The 18,965-nt window shown below is 40.4% G+C and overlaps 1 protein-coding gene across 4 annotated transcripts in view; it reads left to right on the top strand.

Annotated features, from left to right (window-relative positions):
• LOC125174688 (probable cation-transporting ATPase 13A4) overlaps positions 1-18,965 on the top strand; it is a 155,157-nt gene that overhangs the window by 24,615 nt on the left and 111,577 nt on the right. Inside the window, exon 1 of one of the 4 annotated variants that reach the window (XM_047874320.1) lies at positions 3,284-4,996. The exons of 2 other annotated variants lie outside the window; for them this stretch is intronic. In XM_047874320.1, coding sequence (XP_047730276.1) covers positions 4,934-4,996 — 63 coding nt within the window. In that variant the 5' untranslated portion in view covers positions 3,284-4,933. Of the gene's footprint in view, positions 1-3,283; positions 4,997-10,769; positions 10,808-18,965 lie in introns of those variants that run through there. One more of the 4 variants, XM_047874318.1, reaches the window with a different exon arrangement.

The raw sequence follows: 18,965 nt of genomic DNA, 5'->3' as shown, positions 1-18,965 counted from the left end.
AATTGCTCAGAGCAGTGGGTATGCTCGTGGGATAAATGAGAGCAAGCTGAGATACCAGATCAACAAAGAGGTAGCTAATTATTTCTTTTCTTTTCTTTTCTTTTCTTTTCTTTTTTTTTCTTTTTCATTCTTATTTTGAGATGAAATGTTTAAGAGGAAATGAGTGCAGAGGGAGAATCAGAGAATGGCTGAAGCAACTTTTCTTCAGACATTCCTCTCAATTCTAGGTCATCAGCATATGTGTGTGATTCGTAGTCTCTGAAGGAGCTCTTGTGCAAGAACTCCTCTGTGCCTTTGCTTTCTGTCTCCTTTTCCAGTAATGTTTTCCCTAGCCATCTCCATTGATCTAGGCCAGCATAGAGCTCCCTACCTCCACAGAGCCTTCCCGGCTTCATTCTCTACCTGGACTCCCTCTGCCACTCCTTTGTATTTAGCACATGTTTTGTAATTTATATTTTAGTGTTGGTCTTGCTTTCCAGCAGACTTCACTCTTCAAAGGTGTATTCTAGTAATCTCTGTTCTTCATCTAGTACAGGTCTTGATATACTGAAGTCAATCAAATAAGTATTAAATGAATAAATGGAAACTGTCAGCAAAATGTCACGATTTGAATTCAGACCACACCAAATCCATATCTGCTCTTCTCACCATGTGTGAGGCACCTGCAGTGCAGAATAGAAATATTGAACAGGCAAACTGGGAAGAGAAAGACTGGTCTAAACTTTCAACCCCTTTGGGTATATACCAAGAAACACATATGGTAAGATGCTTAATTTTGTAAGAAACCCCCAAACAAACGAACAAAAAGAAACCCCCAAACTGTCTCCCAAAGTGTTTGCACCATTTTGCATTCCCACCAGCAATGAATGGGAATTCCTTTTGCTCCACATACTTGTCAGCACTTGGTGTTGTCGGTGCTATCAATTTTGGCCATTTTAATAGATTTGTAGTGATATTTCATTGTTGTTTTAATTTGCACTTCCCTGACAACATTATCAAACGTGTTGAAAACATGTGTCTACACAAAAGTCCTCCCATGAATGTATGCAGCTTTATCCATAATTGCCAAAACTTGGAAACAACCGAGATGTCCTTGGGAGGTGAATGGATAAATAAACCATGGTATATCCAGGCAGTGAAGTGTTATTCAGCTCTAAAAGGGAATGAGCTATTGAGGCGCAAAAAGACGTGGAGGTAACTTACATGTATATTACTAAAGGAAAGAAGTCACTTTAATAAGGCAACATGCTGCATGATTCCAATAGTATAACATTCTGGAGAAAGCAAAATGATTGAGATAGTAAAAGAATCGGTAGTTGCTAGGGGTTGGGAGAGACATAGGGATGAATATAAGGAGCAGAGAGAATTTTTAGGGCAGTGGAACTAGTCTGTATGATACTGTGATGGTGGATATATATGCCATTATACATCTGTCAAAACTCATAGGATGTATGACACTAATGTAAATTTTGGATTTGGGGTGAAAATGATGTGTTGAGGTTGGTTCATCGACTGTAACAAATGCATCATTCTGGGTGTTGACAATAGGGGGGAAGGATGTGTATACACAGAAAGTATATGGGAATCTCTGTGCCTTCTGCTCAATTTTGGTGTGAACCTAAAACTAGTCTAAATAATAAAGTCTATTAAATTATTTTTTAACAAAAAAATTAAACTTTCCAACAGGGAAATTGAGGATGTCACTTAGAGGGTTCAAGGGAACTCTCCAAAGGCGTTTAATATCACTTTAGAACCTGCTGATGCAATGATTCCTATAATATTTACACAGGAGCTGATCACAAAAAAATGTGTGTATTTATGAAATCAGTTTGCCTTCACTTGTGTCATTACCCATTGCATTAAGTCCAGACCCAGGCCTCAAATTCAAGACCTCCCTGGAATGGCCTTGATCTGTATTTTCTGCCACATCTCGCTCTCCTCTTCTTCCGTCACACAGCCTGGCTACAGGAAAGGTGATGAATGCACCCTGGACAAAGGTGTGTGCCTCTCCTTCTGATGGCTCCCCTGCTTCAAATTCTTGTTCTGGGAGTGGCCCCACTCCCAGGCCAGGCTTCAGCATCTCCACCTGCTAAGACCTTCCCTCCCTGTCTGTTTTCAAGGCCCTTCTCAAATGCTTCCTCCACACAGAGGCTTTCCTAGCCAAATAAAGGCAACATTCCTTGCAGAACACTTTGTATATAGCACATGAACCTGTATATATACTGGAAGATCACTGCTCAGAAGTCACGCTGCCATTGGGGCACTGGGATGTGTTACTATTAGAACTCCTGGAGGAACGTGAGGAAACTGTCACTATTTCACAGTCGTCGGTTCTACTGGGCCATGTCGTTGGAGATGATTTCCTACAGATTTCCCTGGGTTTCACAAAAATGTTTCGTGTTCTTAGGGACTTCTTTTGCTATTCAAGTTTGGCTTCAATATTGTTGTTGCATGAGTAGATTTGTTGAGTGACATAAGTTTGGGCGAAGGCTTTCCTTGAACTCTTAATCATTTGCACACTCATCCTCACCCACGGTGGTGCCCGAGTTGCCAAGTGTATTGAGGATCCCAGCCAGGGGCACCAGTGCAAGGATTACCAATTATGGACAAGAGAATGAAACCCTCTTCTCTTACCTGGCATCAGGTAGAGATCTGGCATCAGGATGCTTATCACCACTTTACATACTAACACTCAACCCCCATCAGTTGGTGCAAACTTTGAAATCTCACTGTAATCATCTCTCTCCTACATATTTGAACGACTGCCTGCTGGAGCTCTAACGGGTTCACTTACCTTTCTGTGAGGTAAGTTTTTTATTGAGATAACTCTCACTTACAAAATTCGCTCTTTAAAGGTGTGCAATTTAGTGAACTTTAGTATATTCACAAAGTTGTGCAGCCAAAAATCACTGTCTAATTCTGGAACATTTTCATCCCCCCCCCCCAAAAAAATCCCATACTCCTTGTATTTTGATCTTGTGGTGAAATGCTAATTTCACTTCTATTTATTTGATGAAATGTGTGCTAATGATATTTGGAAACTCAAAACAGTATGCATATGTTTTGTAATTCATATTACAATAGCTTAGTATTTTTTATGTTTATCTTGCTGATACTTTATCATTTGATCAAGGTTTTATGTGCATGCACACACACACACACACACACACACACACACACACTTTAGTCTTGATCTTTTTTTTAAGTTTGTTTATTTATTTTGACAGAGAGAGAGGCGGAGAGAGAGGAAGAGAGAGAACCTCAAGCAGGATCCACAGCTGACAACATGCAGAGCCTGATGTGAAGCTCAATCACATGAACCATAAGATATGACCTGAGCCGAAGTCAAGAGTCTGACTCTTAGGCGATTGAGCCACCCAGGCACCCCTAGTCGTGGTCTTGTTAGGGCTACTAGGGTCAAGTTGGGGATATTAGTGCCAAGAGTTGTAGCTTGAAGGAGTGAGTGGACACAGTGAAGGTAAAAATAACTCTACTTTATTGAACACATACTTCTTCCCTTGTACTGTTCTTCACACAACAGTTTTAGGAAGTTCTAGTTCAGGTAGTTCTATTATCATCACCTTTATGTGAGGAAATAAAGGTTTTCTAAAGCTTATGACATGTATTATCCTAAAATGGCAGAACTAGGCCATCTTGGTTCACAGCCCAAATTGAAACCCAGGCTCTTCAAGTTCAGGGCACACACCTTTAACCACTATGTACTACTATCTGCTGTTATATTGGACCTTTAGTTTAATGACACCAACAGCACTTGATCAGAGCTGTACAATATGCTCTCCCAAGTCCTCATTCAATGCCTCAAATTACTGGATGAGAAGAGGCAGCTCCTGGAGATTAAATAATCACACGGCTCACAGAGCATGGACCAGCAGCTGGGATCCAGGTTTCTCTCCGGAGCCACAGTGGCTGTGTGTTCCCCTACACCATGTTGAGGCTTCTGACAGCTCTCTCAGACTTCTGGTCCAGCTTTCATAGTAACAAACTGCCTTCTATCATATTTATTTGTACGTTTGAATCCTGACGTCAGTCTGAGGGTAGCAGATATCACTTGATTTATATGGGCAGTCCCTGTGCTCAGATTATGTATATTGAATGAAGGTGTGGATAAATTAAAAAATTAGTCTTGCCACATAGTCATGTGAATATTTTATTTCTAGACTTCCTCAAGAGTTTAACCACCAATATCTTAGTGAGAGGAGACCACATACAATAGTTTGCTTATACCTTTGTTCTTTCTCTATGGTTTTCCCAAAAGTAAACTCAATTCCACATACACATTGAGTAGAACATTTTTGCATGCACAAAGAAATGTGATTACAAATAACTTTGGAAGAGGATTAGTCGTAATTTGTACCTTTTGTAAGCAAAATGAATGAGGATACTATTAAAAGCTGGTGGATTGGGGCTTTCAGTAATCAAATAAAATCTGCAGCTCTGTCAGCCACCCCTCCCCAACCCCCCACCCCAATTCCTTAGCCTCTGTGAATAAAGCAGTGACCTGGGAGTTCTTGAGCCCGCTCCCCCACTCCTCGGAAAGGTCTTGCCAACTCGGCATTGTCCTGTTGGATTTGCAGTCAGATGTCTTATGCTGGCAGGCACTGGGCAGGCAATGAGTTCTTTCCCTGTAAATTGGGCACAAAAAGACCCGCATGGGAGCAGCCTCTTTGGGGACAGCTGCTCTGAGACAATGCTGTAAGCAAGGCAGAAATTCCTCCGAGCAGAGGGCGACTGGTGGGAGGAGTTCAGTTTGCTAAGTATTGTCATTTGCCGAGAGTAGGTGTGTGCACAAGAAGGAGTCTTAACCTGGAGAATCATTAACTCTTTCAGTCAGCGGGCTAGCTGCGGTGGCTCGGCAGGTTGGTCTCGGAGGCTCCTGCTCAGGAAGGCCAGGGAGGAGTGGAATCACTTTTTCATGGGGGACCACTTTGAGAAGGGCCAGCACGCTCTGCTCAATGAAGGAGAAGAGAATGAAATGGTAAGATTCTAGCCACACTCCCCTCTTCCTATTCCCATTCCCCAGCCTCCGATACTGTCCCCTGCCACACACACACACACGCATGCACACATGCACACACATGCGCATGCGTATGCACACACACACACTCTCTCTCAGACATTCACATGCTTCTTTGCAATTTGACTCTGGTATTATGTGAGAAAAGGTAGTGTCCAAAAAGTCTCTCTGTCCCATAAATGTAATCTCTGACAGCAGAAATTTGCTAGAATGAAAACACTGTATTCATTTTATCAAGAATGTTCTCTTTTTAAATGAAACAGAAAGGGAGAGAAGCACAATGCCACTTTATGAAGCATTTTTGAGCCTCACGAGTCTAGCAAGTTCTGTTCAGAACTTTAATGATTTCAGCAAATCCCTAATGTTGGGATGCAGTGTATTCCTTGATAGGAAGAAACAGAACATCCACAGTGAGGCAGGAGTGCTGCTGAGTCTTTGACTCTCTTCTCACATATCTGTGTTCACAAAGAATGTTGGACTGGGAAAACATAAAATATTAACAATTATCAGCCTACACACTTCGCTGTTTACTTCTACAATTTTGCTTGTATGTCTCTAGGTATAGAGATTGATTACAAAAAACTTTCTGCAGTTCACTGTCTCTTTTATTTTAGATGTGTTCTCCTCTGAGGAACTATAGGAAAATCAAAGATGATTCTCATGTTCTTGCTGAATTTAAAGCTGTATTTGTCAATTACAATGCAATCAAGAGAGAGTTAGAAATGTGTACTTCAGATTAATAAGGCCTTTCTGCTGATTGTGTAAGTATAGTCTATACCAGTCATGGTGTAATTAAAATGTTAAAATGTGGTACTCCCATTCTATAATAGCATTTTATCTTCTTGGAATTAATATATAAATAAGAAACCCAAAAGATGTTTATTTAAAATTTTTCTTGGTTAATTGCTTTAGCTCTGACTATTAAATTCTTTGTTCCTAAACTGGTCTTTCAAGTCTAATCTGCTTACCTGTTCCTATAGCAACAACATTTTTTGGACCTTCAAAAGTAGATCCCTTTTGCTATCAAAGCTGAAAAAATTATAAGGGAATAAAAGGCACCCAAATCTACATGGGCTTCTTAACCATCTCCTTACTTCTTTTGGATTTGACTCTGCCGAATGACAAGTGTCTTTAGGCCCTAAGCAAATATCACTAGAGATGACCTCTGACCCTATGTTGAGGAGTGAATCTTCTATTATTCCCCATATTGAGTTGAAAATTTGACCCTCATCTTGGAATCCCTTCGCCAGAAGGCAGGGGCTCCTTCCTCAAATCCTCAGATGGAAACACACCTACTCTTTTCTCATACTCTCATTTCTGCTCTTTGACGATTTGTCATTCAGTAGTCATTCAGAGTCATCCACTGGCTAGTAGACATTCCTACTGCTAGGGAAACCACCGTCCTGCTACTCTAGCCTACACATTGCGGCGTGGCAATTTTGTTCACAGTTCATCCTCATAATGGCACCTCCTGGTGCAGCAGGGTGTCAACTTCATGTTGTGTGCCTCTGAAAGTCCAGTTAGGAGGCAGCCTTTGGTATGGAGAGGCACTCTGTGTTTCCCGGAGAGTGGTCATTTGGCCAGCAGTCTCCCTAATGGGGAGATGCGGCCATTAGTATGCAGTCTTGGGCTCTCCATCTTGTTCCGCCTGGAGAGACCTGGCCACCTGCCTGTTGCTGTGTCTGATTCTGTCCCTTGTAACTCACTGCTCCATTCCCCGTGCCCAGAGCTGTAAACTTCCAAAATTATCAAGATCTCTTATTTATTTATGTATTTACTTATTTTTTATTTACTTCTTTATTTACTTATTTATGACAGAGGATAACTGACACACAATGCTATATTATTTTCAGGTGGACATACCATTGTCAGTGATCTGACAATTCTATACATTACAAAATGCTCACCACAATAAGTGAGGTTACCATATGTCACCATACAAGTTTATCCCAATATTATTGACTATATTCCCTATGCTGTACTTTCCTACCCCATGACTTCTTTATTTCATAACTGGAAGTTTGTACCTCTTAGTCCCCTTCACCTATTTTGCCCATTCTCCCAACCCCTTCCCCTCTGGCAACCAGCAGTTTGTTCTTTGTTTATGAGCCTGTTTTTTGTTTGTTTGGTTGGTTTTTTAGATTTCACATGTGAGTGAAATCATGTGGTATTTGTCTTTCTCTGACTTATTTCACTTAGCGCTGTAGCTTCTAGGTCCATCCATGGTGTTGTGAATGGCAAGATCTCACAAAAATTATTAAGATGCCTTAAAATTGTTTAATGTTTATTTATTTTTGAGAAAGAGAGAGAGAGAGAGCACTACCAGGGGAGGGGCAGAGAGAGAGGGAGACACATAATCTGAAGCATGTGCCAGACTCCGAGCTGTCAGCACAGAGCCTGACACAGAGCTTGAACTCATGAACCATGAGATCATGATCTGAGTGGAGATCAGATGCTTAACCAACTGAGCCACCTAGGTGCCCCCAAAATTATTAAGATATCTAAAAGATAGTCCACATATTTTTATAGTGAGATTGAGTTTACCCAGTATTTTCTTGGCCACTAGCTAATTTGGTTTTTACTATACTTTGTAAGGTACATACTATGAATCACACCTTAAAGATGAAGAAATTGATGCACTGAGAATTTACCTAAGGTTGCATCAGCCAGTAAGTCCAGGAGCTGAGATACCATATGAATTAAGTTGTACCTCTTTTTGCCTCTGGACCTAAACATAGCCTGGTGATACCTTTTTCAATCCTTCCTGAGGACATTGTACTCTTAACAGATCACACTTCCTCCCTTGATATAACAAAGCTTGGGAGAACGTCTGATCTTCGATTCTCTAGGATCTGTTTTGTTATATATGATTTGTAGATTTGTAATTCCTGAATAAGTCCATCTTTTCTGACTTCAATTTTAATCCCTTTTAGAAAGCCAAAAAATTATCTACAAATATGTCACCCCAAACTGTTTACAGTTTCTTGCTTTATAATATACATTATTTGGACCTTATTCCTTCAATGACAGAAATGACTTCAAATTTCAAGAAAAAACAACATTCGGGGGTTTAGCCCTCATGTCAAATGAATAACCAGAATATTTCCAGGCCTAAAGATGCCTGGGACTGTCTTCCATTCCAGAATAAAAGTAATAGGAACTAAAGAGCAACTCTAGGTGATATGAAAGTAATATTTCTTAAGTGCAAAATGAGACAGGAGACAAGAGAAGAAAGAATTTGTTAGAAGGACGAGGAAGAAAGGGGGGGGAGGGAGTAACCTTCAGAACAGGTTCCTCCAGATGACTGACTCCTAGGCAGTGCCTCCTCGAGTGGACCAGAGGCCCAGCTCTCACTTGCCTTGGGCTAGCCACTTGCTGCTCTAGCCTGTTTCCGTATTTGTCGAATAGGAGTGGTCCTTCTTGCCCTATCTGTCTCACAGGGCTCATATGAGGATCCGCTGAAATAAGCTATGGGGAAGGGTTTTGAGGAGTATAAAATTCGAGGTAAGTGTAAGCTCCTATTATCTAAACAAAGGAAAAGTCAGGGCTTCAACAATTAACCAATTGAATGACTACTACCCCCCAAAATGAGGTCATCTCACTAAATAATGACAAGGAAGGAATGTACACTTCTATTCACAAGCTACAGAGACCATTTATAAAGAGAGAACTGAGTTCCCTTAGACCTCGTAGTGCTTACTTTGAGAAAACCTCTCCCTGTCTTGGGACTATGTTTCCTCCATTGTAGAGGGAGAGTATCCGACCACCGGGGAGCTCGAATTCCTTTGAATTCTATTGTTACATATTTATGCTTTGAAACATCTTCGAAATACTGAGTGCTCATTTCCTTACAAATGACTTAACAAAGATATCCTGCTTTAATTGATTAGAATATTGCTTACCATTATCCTTAGTTACACCCTAATGAAACCATACTCCTTTGGGGGAAGTGTTTTATTCTAGCGAGACTTGTTTCTGAAAGTAATGTTCCCCGATTTTTTTTTCTTTCCTAGGTTCTAGAAAATACAAAAAAAATCAACCCTTGAGTTGTTTTCTGATTATAAACATAACATGTTTACTATAAAAATATTGAAATGACAAAAAAAGTCTAAAAAATGAAGTAGATAGGATTCATAAATCTTCCACTCAGACCATGATCAGTATTGTTGACTCTCTTTCTAGACTTATAAAAAGTGCATACGCAAAATTCATCTAACATATAAAATTTAGTAATTTTTTACTACACTTTACTACTATCTATACTGTTGCATTTATTTACATCTGTGTATCTGTATCATGGAAATACTACATAATGGTGTGCTACTTATGTCTCTTTCGACTCCACATTCAGTAGCCTGAAATGAATAATGTTGCAAATATTTATGCCATAGAAGTCGGTAAATGCAACACAGGACTTACATCCTGACCCACCTGAAGGCCAGTTGTTCAATATTTACCAGCATACCACCGAACATATTATTTCTTCAAGACTTCCATTTCCCCCTGATACATGTCTAAATACAGGAAGCATGTTGTATTTGGAGATCACCCATTTATTTGCACTATGCCTCATGCCAAAACACAATAAAAGCAATCACACTCTATTCTAAACATGCATACACATTCACAGATATATTTTATTTAAACAAAAAATGGAGTCATTCCATCTATACTTTTTTATGCTGTCCTTTTCATCACTGCTAAAAACATATCATGGATATATTTTCCTTTTGATAATTATTGCTTCCACATAACTATTTTAATGTTTAAATTGTATTTAAATGAACTATGCCATATTCAGCAAATACCTTGTGTGGCACACTTGTGTTAGTTCTAAATGTTTTGACTGCGATGGGCAACTTTGTACATGTACTTTCATATATTTGTCAGTTTATTTCCATAGGATAAAGTCCTAGAAATAGCACTGATGCACAAAAGGGGTTGTATGTTTAAATTTTGAGTGATGCATAATGCCAAATTGCCTCTCATAAGATTGTGCATGTACTAAATTTACAGTCTGACTTGCAATTTTTTTTTTTTGTTTTGTGTTTTAGAGAATATTTGCTTTCTCTACCCCACTTGCCAGTGTTGAGCATTATCCATCTTTTCAACTCTGGTTCGTCTGATATATGAAAATGATACTTTATTATTGTATTACTTTTGCATTTCCTTGGCTTGAAATTGAGTACATCTCTACATGTTTAGCAGCATTTATAGTTTTTTGACCGCAATCTCTTAACGTTATCATGTATGTCATAGCAACGAGTAGACTGCATAACTAAAGCCTGGTGAGTGGGGAAAAGCAAGAGAAACTCTTTCTGAACTTCCATGTCGTTTCTGAGAACAGCAAGAAGTCAGTGCTGTGATGAGCGCATAATAAGTCAGCAGGGTGGTGTGTGGTCTTTGCCACTTTGAAAGCCCTGTCGTGCCTTCAGCATGAGCAAGGGACATCTGTCCTCACCAATTATTTGGCTCACTTTCAGAGCCGATGTTCGTCTTTTCTTCTCTAACACCAGGAAGCGAAAGCACACCCCCCCCCACCTCAATAGCCATTTATTTATTATGCTCCGTGAGCACCTCTGAGTCGGTTGCCAATGTTAACTAGTGAACCCACAGATCTCATAGTGGGGGAATTGTGTTCAGACTGAGACATTTTGTCAGTTGAAGTGTTCAGGAAGCTGGGCCACTGGCCAAGTCTAGTGTCTTTATTCTTGATTCATTGCTGCAGAACTCCCATGAAGTCAACTCATCTCGGACATAAACTCTTGAGGGGTAAGATTTAATTGCTTCTTGAGGACAGGGACCCTGCTTGCTTCACCTTTCTCTAGCCTCCCCCTTCCCTTTCTCCCTAGCCTCAGAATTTAGCATAGTGCTTGGCACACACAGTCAGGACATCTTTGATAGCATGATTGCAAGCTCCATTAACCTGTAATTTTGCATTCTGAGAATAGGGAGGCAGCAGGGCTTAAAGGGAGAAGCAGTTTGAATAATCTAAAAAGAAACTTAGGAAATTGTATGTTATTTGTTTGGAGTGGCCAATCATCTTATGAATTTATCAATCGACTCCTCTTTCCTCCAAGCATAAACAGAGCTTATTCTTTGGAGTTAATTAGCCATACGACACTATTTTTCTATGAGATCCTTTATGCTATCCTTTCATCCGTTCATGTATCAACTCAACAAATATTTACCAAACCCTTACTCTGTGCCAAGACTTCTCTGTGCTAACCAACGAGGATTTTGAGTGAATAGCAAAAAGCTTTTGTTTTTAAGGAGTTCACAGTCGAGCGGGCAGGCCTGAGTACATAATTTGTGGGGCCTAGTGCAAAATGAAAATGAGGTGCCCCTTGTTCAACAATTATTAAGAATTTCAGGGTGGCTCTAGCCGAGCATTAAGCCAAGTTCAGGGCCCTTTTGAGCGCAGGGCCCTGAGGAATTACTCAGACATGTGGCCATGAAGTTGGCCCTACAAGTGGGGGAGCCAGGGGCACAAACGTAATGAGAGTATGATAAAATAGGTGCCACTGGGAGAGTTATGTACATGGAGTTGTGGGAGTGCAGATGAAAGAGAAACTCAGTCAAAGACAACTTCAAAGGGAGAGGTGGCATTTATTTCCCCTGGAGGGGTGGGTGAGGGCAAAATCATGAAAGGCTTTATAAGACACCCTCACGAGTGCACATTTTACCCTTTTGATTCCCAAACACTGGTCCCTGAAAAAACTGTGCCAGAATCAAGTTGAAGAATCTGTAAAGAATAGATTCCTAGACCCTGCTCCAGACGTCCTGAATTAGAATCTTTGGTGGTGGAGCTAGAATTGGTTAGAATGATTGTGTTGCCAGCCTGGTGGACACAATGATGCTGCTGCTGGAAATGAGAAATGATATGGTAGGATTCACCTTTCCAAAGAATGTTGTATCATGGCGAGAGGAAGGTTGGTAGGAGGAGGAGAGACCAGGCAGGAGGTGTTTGAAATATCTTAGGTGAGAGATTCAGTTGCAACTGCCACCTTGACACAGAGGATGCTGAGTAGAGAATGGATTTGAAGTTACTTAGACTTGGGGAAGCCTGGGTGGCCAGTCGGTTAAGCGTCTGACTCTTGATTTCAGCTCAGGTCATGATCTCAGGGTTCATGAGTTCGAGCCCCGAGTTGGGCTCTGCACCAACAGCACAGAGCCTGCCTGGGATTCAATCTCTCCCCCCTCTCTCTCTCTCTCTTTCTCTCTCTCTCTCTCTCTCTCTCTCTCTCTCTCAAAATAAATAAATAAACTTAAAAAAAAGAAAGATACTTAGAATTGAGAAGATTTCATGATCCATAGATTGTGGGGTAAGAGAGAAGAGGTGAACAGGATGAGTAGGATTAAGGGTGTCTTTAAGGTTCCTAGTTTGTACAGTTGGTGGGGGGGCGGGTAGTTGATGCAAGCACTGAATCCCACAGGGAAAAGTAGGAACAGGTCGGGAGTTGAAATGACAATAATAGTAGCAAATACCTATATGGTGATCGACGTGGACTAGGAACTTTACACACAGTAACGTACTTAATTCTCTCAGAAACCCTCTAAGGAATTATCATGTCTCTTCTGCAGATGAGGAAACTGAGGTGTAGAGAGGTTAAGTAGCATGACCAGATTCATTTGGCTAAGTAGATGAAAGGCTATGGCTTAAGATCCCAGTTTAAACATAATTGTTTACTGCCTCTTAATTTTTCTGAATTCTGAATGTATTACTTTAGCTGTTAATGGTGGCAAAAACAGCAGGACCATAACTGAAAGAAATACAACATTAGGAGACAGGAGACTACTAGCATTGTTGGGTTGGCTCTGCTGTTATTTATTCTTTCACATTTAAAGCAAATCACAGTCACCTCTCTTTGACTTTATCTCATTTACAGGGTGGAGATAATAAAACGTTACTAGCTTGAACCAGGGACCAAGGCCAATGGCTTCTTGAGGCCTTCTCTAATACACACAAAGGATATGATTTCACAAGTTCTAAAACAGGTGGATAAAATCACTGTGAAATATCTTAAGAAATTTAAATGACACTTTTGATTTTTTTCAAAGCACTATGAGTGTTTTAGTCAAGAAAAGGACAACCCATCTGGAGGCATTATGCCAAGTGGGAACTGAAATTTATGGCAGTTGTTATGTGAATTACTTCTGAATAAAGAGTAAACCCATTGATAAATGATTAACCAGTGCTGAACCCTATAGGGTCCTCAGGTCTCCAGAAGACACAGAGCACAGGAACTTGGCCTTCAGAAGCATTGGTGCATTGGTGACGTGTCCAGAGGAGATTCATTCCTGGGTGCCAGTTTCAAGGCTTTGCCACTATTTTAAAGCATTGTGAAGACTAGCCAGAGTGGGACCGCCTACCTACATGGCCTAAATCCCATTTCTGGATGCCTGTCATGTAAACCTTGATGAGTTGTCTGAAACCACAGCCTGGGTAGAGACGGAAGGCAGCTCAAAACACCGCCTCCTCAACTCTGTCCCCAGCCTAAGGCTACCCTTATGGAGAACGAACACAGCTATGCTCTAGATGCCCCCTCAGGTATCAGGGCAGAGGGGAGGCCCCAGTGTGCTGCGTGCTTTCCAGAGAAATATGTCCCCCAGGCTAGGACACTTTCTGATTTTACTAGTTATACACAGAGGGCTCTGGCTGGGACTATAATTATTTTGGCATTTCCAGGATCTATTAGTATCTCTCAGGCATGAATGGAAGATTTTGAAACTGTGACTCAAGTCTCAGAATCAGTAGAGATGATATGGTGAGATTAATGTTTTGAGGCCAGTTCAAAAACAAAATAATCTAAGAAGTGAATTGGGTAGATAAATAATTACTTTTACTTGCTTTTTTAATGGAAAAATGAGGTTGATTTTTATGGCACACATTTACCTTCAACGTTGCTCTCCTTCAACTTGGAATCATCAAGCAAAGTATGGATCTTTAGGTCGGAGACCAAGCCACCATGTGGAGGTTTTTCCTTTAGCCCAATTACAGCAGACAGTTATTTACTTGCCATTTTCTCTGCTCTCCCAAATGTGGTCTGCTTGCTCTTCCCAGAGTACATTATAGACTTTCTCTGCCAGGGACATGTCTTCTCCTTGATACCTGACCACCATGGTCCTGCCGATTTACCAGAAACCCATCTCAAATCCGATTCCATGCCTTAAAGTTGTATGGGAACCCCTAGGTCACACTTGATCACTTCCTTGTCTGGAGTAGATTTAACTGCCTATTCGCGCAATTTTCACAAGGTTTTATAGGAGAGTCATGTGTTTATCCTTCTCCCCCAATAGCTTGTGAGAGACAAAACCTCCAGGTCTCTTTTTACAAAAGTACTAGTTCTCTAATCTTTTGGGCATAGAAGCAAACAGGGATACCTCTTCAGTTTTCAGCCATCTGTGCCTGCATTACTCAAGTGGTGTCTCCTCATGCTCTTGCCCCTTCCCCAGCGGTGACCTCCTAGGCTTGTCACTGAGTGCCAAGCTTCTAGAAGGGGTAGAGAAGGTTATCTGTTACCCTTATTCAACTTTGTCTTAGGCAGTCCCTTTGTGTCTGGGCTTTGATGAGCGGTGCTTTATTAATATTCCTGTTTATCTTCTCCATGGCAGCTATGTCGTATACCTGAAGTTGGCTTCAGTTGGCTTTTCTGCCCCTCTGCCAGCAGTTGCTTGGGCTTGATTTTGTAGAATCTTGGTTTCAGGATGGCAAGTTGTAGAAGATATTTACTTCTATCCTTCATCCAGCATCAGTGGGTTTTTGCTTTCGTTCTGGTAGAGAATTTCCTGCTTAGAAGTAGCTGGCCTTTGTTAATCTGGTCCTAACGGTTTTATTCTCAGACTTTATACAGGGGGCCTTCTGGTAACTGAGGATATTACGTGTCCTCAGACTACACCAGTGGGGAAAAATTGCCTTTCTTTCCATAGTTGCAGCAAAATACTCATTTGTTTTCTCGTTGGCTCTGATTAGATCATCCCCTTTTCAAACTTATTAGTGCGGCCAGGAGAATACCAAGCTCTGAGGCACATGTCCATGTCTGCAGTTGGGGTCAGAGTCAGCTCTACATGAAGTAAAGCTGAGGGTGGTGAAGTGGGTGGTTTGACAGAAAAAAGTAAGTGAGACAAATGGGGACTGAGTGGTCTCAACAAAAAATATAAATGGAAACCAGAATTTCCAGTCTGATAGTCAATAAATAATAGTTTAACTAAACTGAATAGTGTTTATTTTTTAAATGTATATTTATTTATTTTTAAGAGCAAGAGAGAGAGCAGGGGAGGGGCGGGGGGGGGGGGTAGAGAGAATCCCAAGCAGGCGCTGCACTGACAGAACCCACGCAGGGCTTGAAACCGTGAACTGTGAGATCGCGACCCGAGTCGAAATCAAGAGTTGGATGTTTGACTGAGCCACCCAGGTGCCCCATGAAAAGACATTGTTTAAAGTAGGCAGTTCCCCTATGTAATTTTCTTTGCTAGAGAGAATATAACATTTGGAGCTTTCTTGCTGGTATTTTAGATTATCTGTGAAGAAGTAGAAAAGGGCTTTTAAATATATGTGCTTATTTTTCTAAAAAGAAATAAATATTTATTTTTCTAATTTTATAAATTTTTTTTTTATTTTTTATTTATTTTTGGGACAGAGAGAGACAGAGCATGAACGGGGGAGGGGCAGAGAGAGAGGGAGACACAGAATCGGAAACAGGCTCCAGGCTCTGAGCCATCAGCCCAGAGCCTGACGCGGGGCTCGAACTCACGGACCGCGAGATCGTGACCTGGCTGAAGTCGGACGCTTAACCGACTGCGCCACCCAGGCGCCCCTATTTTTCTAATTTTAAAAGTGAAACATATTCAGAGATTAAAATGTGTGCAACACGGATGTAAAAGAAGAATCACAATGATTCCATCACCCAAGGCTTATGTCATTAGTATTTTATCTGATCTATTTATCTTCCAGTCTTTTTTGTCTGTGCCTCACCTTTTTTCAATTAAATTTGAAATTGCACTGTGTAATTTTATGTTGTTTCTCTTCACTTAATATTATTACATATGTTTTTCCTCATGTTATTAAAAATACATAATAATCATTATTTTAATGACATAATATTACTTAATAATTACTCTATTCTTATATTCGAAGATTGCTTTCTATTTACTTCTACTACTAATATTGCAGTGAACATTTCTGCATATGAGTCTTGTCTGTGTTTTGTGTAAGTTAGAGGGATTTCTTTCTTTCTTTCTTTCTTGCTTTCTTTCTTTCTTTTTTTTAAGTTTATTTATTTTGAGAGAGACAGAGACAGCACAAGGTAGGGAGGGGCAGAGAGAAAGGGAGAAAGAGAATCCCAAGCAGGTTCTGCACTGTCAGCAGAGTCCCACACGGGGCTCAAACCCATGAACTGTGAGATCATGACCTGAGCTGAAACCAAGAGTCCGATGCTTAACTGACTGAGCCACCCAGGCGCCCTGGGATTTTTTTTTTTTTTTTTTTTTTTTTAAACAGAGAGTCTTTCTTAGTGGCCTAAAATCATACCCTTTGGAGGCATGCACATTCTTTCAAAATCCTTCTAAGGAGTAGAGATCTAGGCTAATAAGGAATTGCCAGGATAGGATCTGGTTTTGATGCTCAGAAGTGCATGTTTGCCATTGTCCATCCCAGAGAACTAGGAAGAGAGAGTGTGTACTAGGAAGTTGAAGTGTCTACTTAATGGCTTTTCAGGCAAAAACAGCAAGTGCCTATAGAGGGTCAGTTCTGAGCGCAGCGCACGATGAGGCTCTAGTAACAAACTCGGGGGCCTTCATATTTCATTTCAGAAAATTTCCCATGTAGCTTCCTCCCGCTGTTTCTGCTATATGAGGAATAAGTAAAAGTTAGAATTTCTATTATTTTGGTATCAAACTGTATCCCCTGTCGTCACAGTTATAGTATCTGTTCTTTAATAAAAGCCTGATTGTGGGGGATTTCAACCTTATGGGAAGAAAAATCTAATCATCTTCCTTCTGAACTTTTGCATAAGCTCCCAGAACAGGAAAACAATTTTTTTTGACTTTTAACATTATTGAAATAATTACATACAGAGTACCTGTGAGTAAATTCATTGGCCAATTAAAAAATAGCGAGAACATGCAAATAAAAGTGGAATATTTCATTACCCCAGGGACGATGTACTTTTCTAACATTTGTGGACTATTTACTAGTCCTATGCCCATTGCTACGCACTTCGATGTGATACTTTATTCACGGTAACCTCATTAGGTAAATACCATTACGATAGGTACAAAAACCAAATGTTTCCGTTGTTTCTCTATGGCAGGGGACCACAATCTATTGACTGTGGGTGAAATCAGGCCCACTAACTTATTTGAAAATAAAGTTTTGTTGGAAAACAGCCGCCTGCATTTGTTTGCAGATTGTCTCTGATTGCTGTTGTACCACAAAGGCAGAACTGAATGCTTGTCAGAGAAACCATGAGGTTTACAAGGCTGAAAATATTTCCCGTGTGTTACTTTACAGAAGAACTTTGCTGACCCTACTCTTGTCCTTCTGATCGCTTTTATTTTTTTCTGACCTTATTTTTATTTATTTATTTATTTAACACGCACGTGTGGGGAAGAGGCAGAGGGGAAGAGAGAGAATCTTAAGTAGGCTCCATGCAGAGCACAAAGCTGACGCAGGGCTCCACCTCATGATGGTGAGATAATGACCTGAGCCAGAATCAAGAGTCGGTTGCCTAACCAGCTGAGCCACCCAGGCGCTCCTGATGTCATTAAAGAAAAACAAAACAAAACAAAACTCTTTCTTTATTGCCATGGTAAAATGCTACTTGTTAGGGTTGTCCAAGTTTTCTCATATACCAGTGTTGGTTTAGTTAAGGTCTGGACAGTTTTGGGCTGGTGGTATTTAAGGATCTGGACTGGCTGTCAGTGTGGTCAATAGATATTTACAAACTGCTGTGGTGGAAAGTACTCTGTTTGGAAGCCTGGGCTCTTTCTGATATGGATTTTTCCATTAACCATTCATTTTGTGTGAGGAGTTCCCCTTGCCTGGCTTCCTTCCCCACCCCCACCCACCATCTCTAAATAGATCTAGATCTGTAGGATCTGTCTAAGCTACATACCTGTATCTTCCTTTTGAGGTTGCCCAGACCCTTGCTTACCAGCATGAACATTGGTGTCCAGATCTATAAGAAGCATCACCTGTTGGAAATAGTACAGTCATTTATAACCAAGAGCCAGTGGATCCTTAGGTTCCCCCAAATCGTGGAATTTCAGATATAGAAAATCACTCAAAGAGAATCTAGTCCAACACATTCATTTTAAAAAAATTCTTTTGTAACAATAAGTGTAGATTCATATATATACGTTTGCAAGAAATACTACATAGAGATTCTGTGTACACTTTACCCATTTTTCTCCATTGGTAATATCTTGTAAAACTAAAGTAAAATGTCACAATCAAGGAATTCATGCTGATAGGGCAAGGTACAGAACATTTCCATCACCACAAGCATCCTTCATTTTGTCTTTTTATAACCACATCCATTTTTTTTCCCATCCACACGGACTCCTTTAGTCCTGGCAACCACTATTCTGCTGTTTCTATAATTTCAAGAATGTTCTATAATATAATCATACAGCATGTGAACTTCAGGATTGGCTTTTTTACTCAGCATAATTCCCTGGAGATTGATCTAAATCATTGTGTGTATCAATAGTTTATTCTGTTTTATTGCTCAGTAGTTTTCCATGATATTCCATGGTGCCCTGGTTTATTTAATCATTCATCCATTGAAGGACATTGTAGCTATTTCCGGTATTTGGCTATTATGAATAAAATTACTCTAAACATTTGTGAATAGGTTTTTATGTGAACATAAGTTTTTATTTTTCAGAGATAAACTCTAAAGAGAGCAACTGCTGGGTTGCAAGGTGT

Source organism: Prionailurus viverrinus, chromosome C2, assembly GCF_022837055.1.
Source record: "Prionailurus viverrinus isolate Anna chromosome C2, UM_Priviv_1.0, whole genome shotgun sequence".
NCBI classification, from domain to species: domain Eukaryota; kingdom Metazoa; phylum Chordata; class Mammalia; order Carnivora; family Felidae; genus Prionailurus; species Prionailurus viverrinus.
The sequence above is the reverse complement of the archived record's forward strand: the minus strand, read 5'-3'. Positions and strand labels throughout refer to the sequence as shown.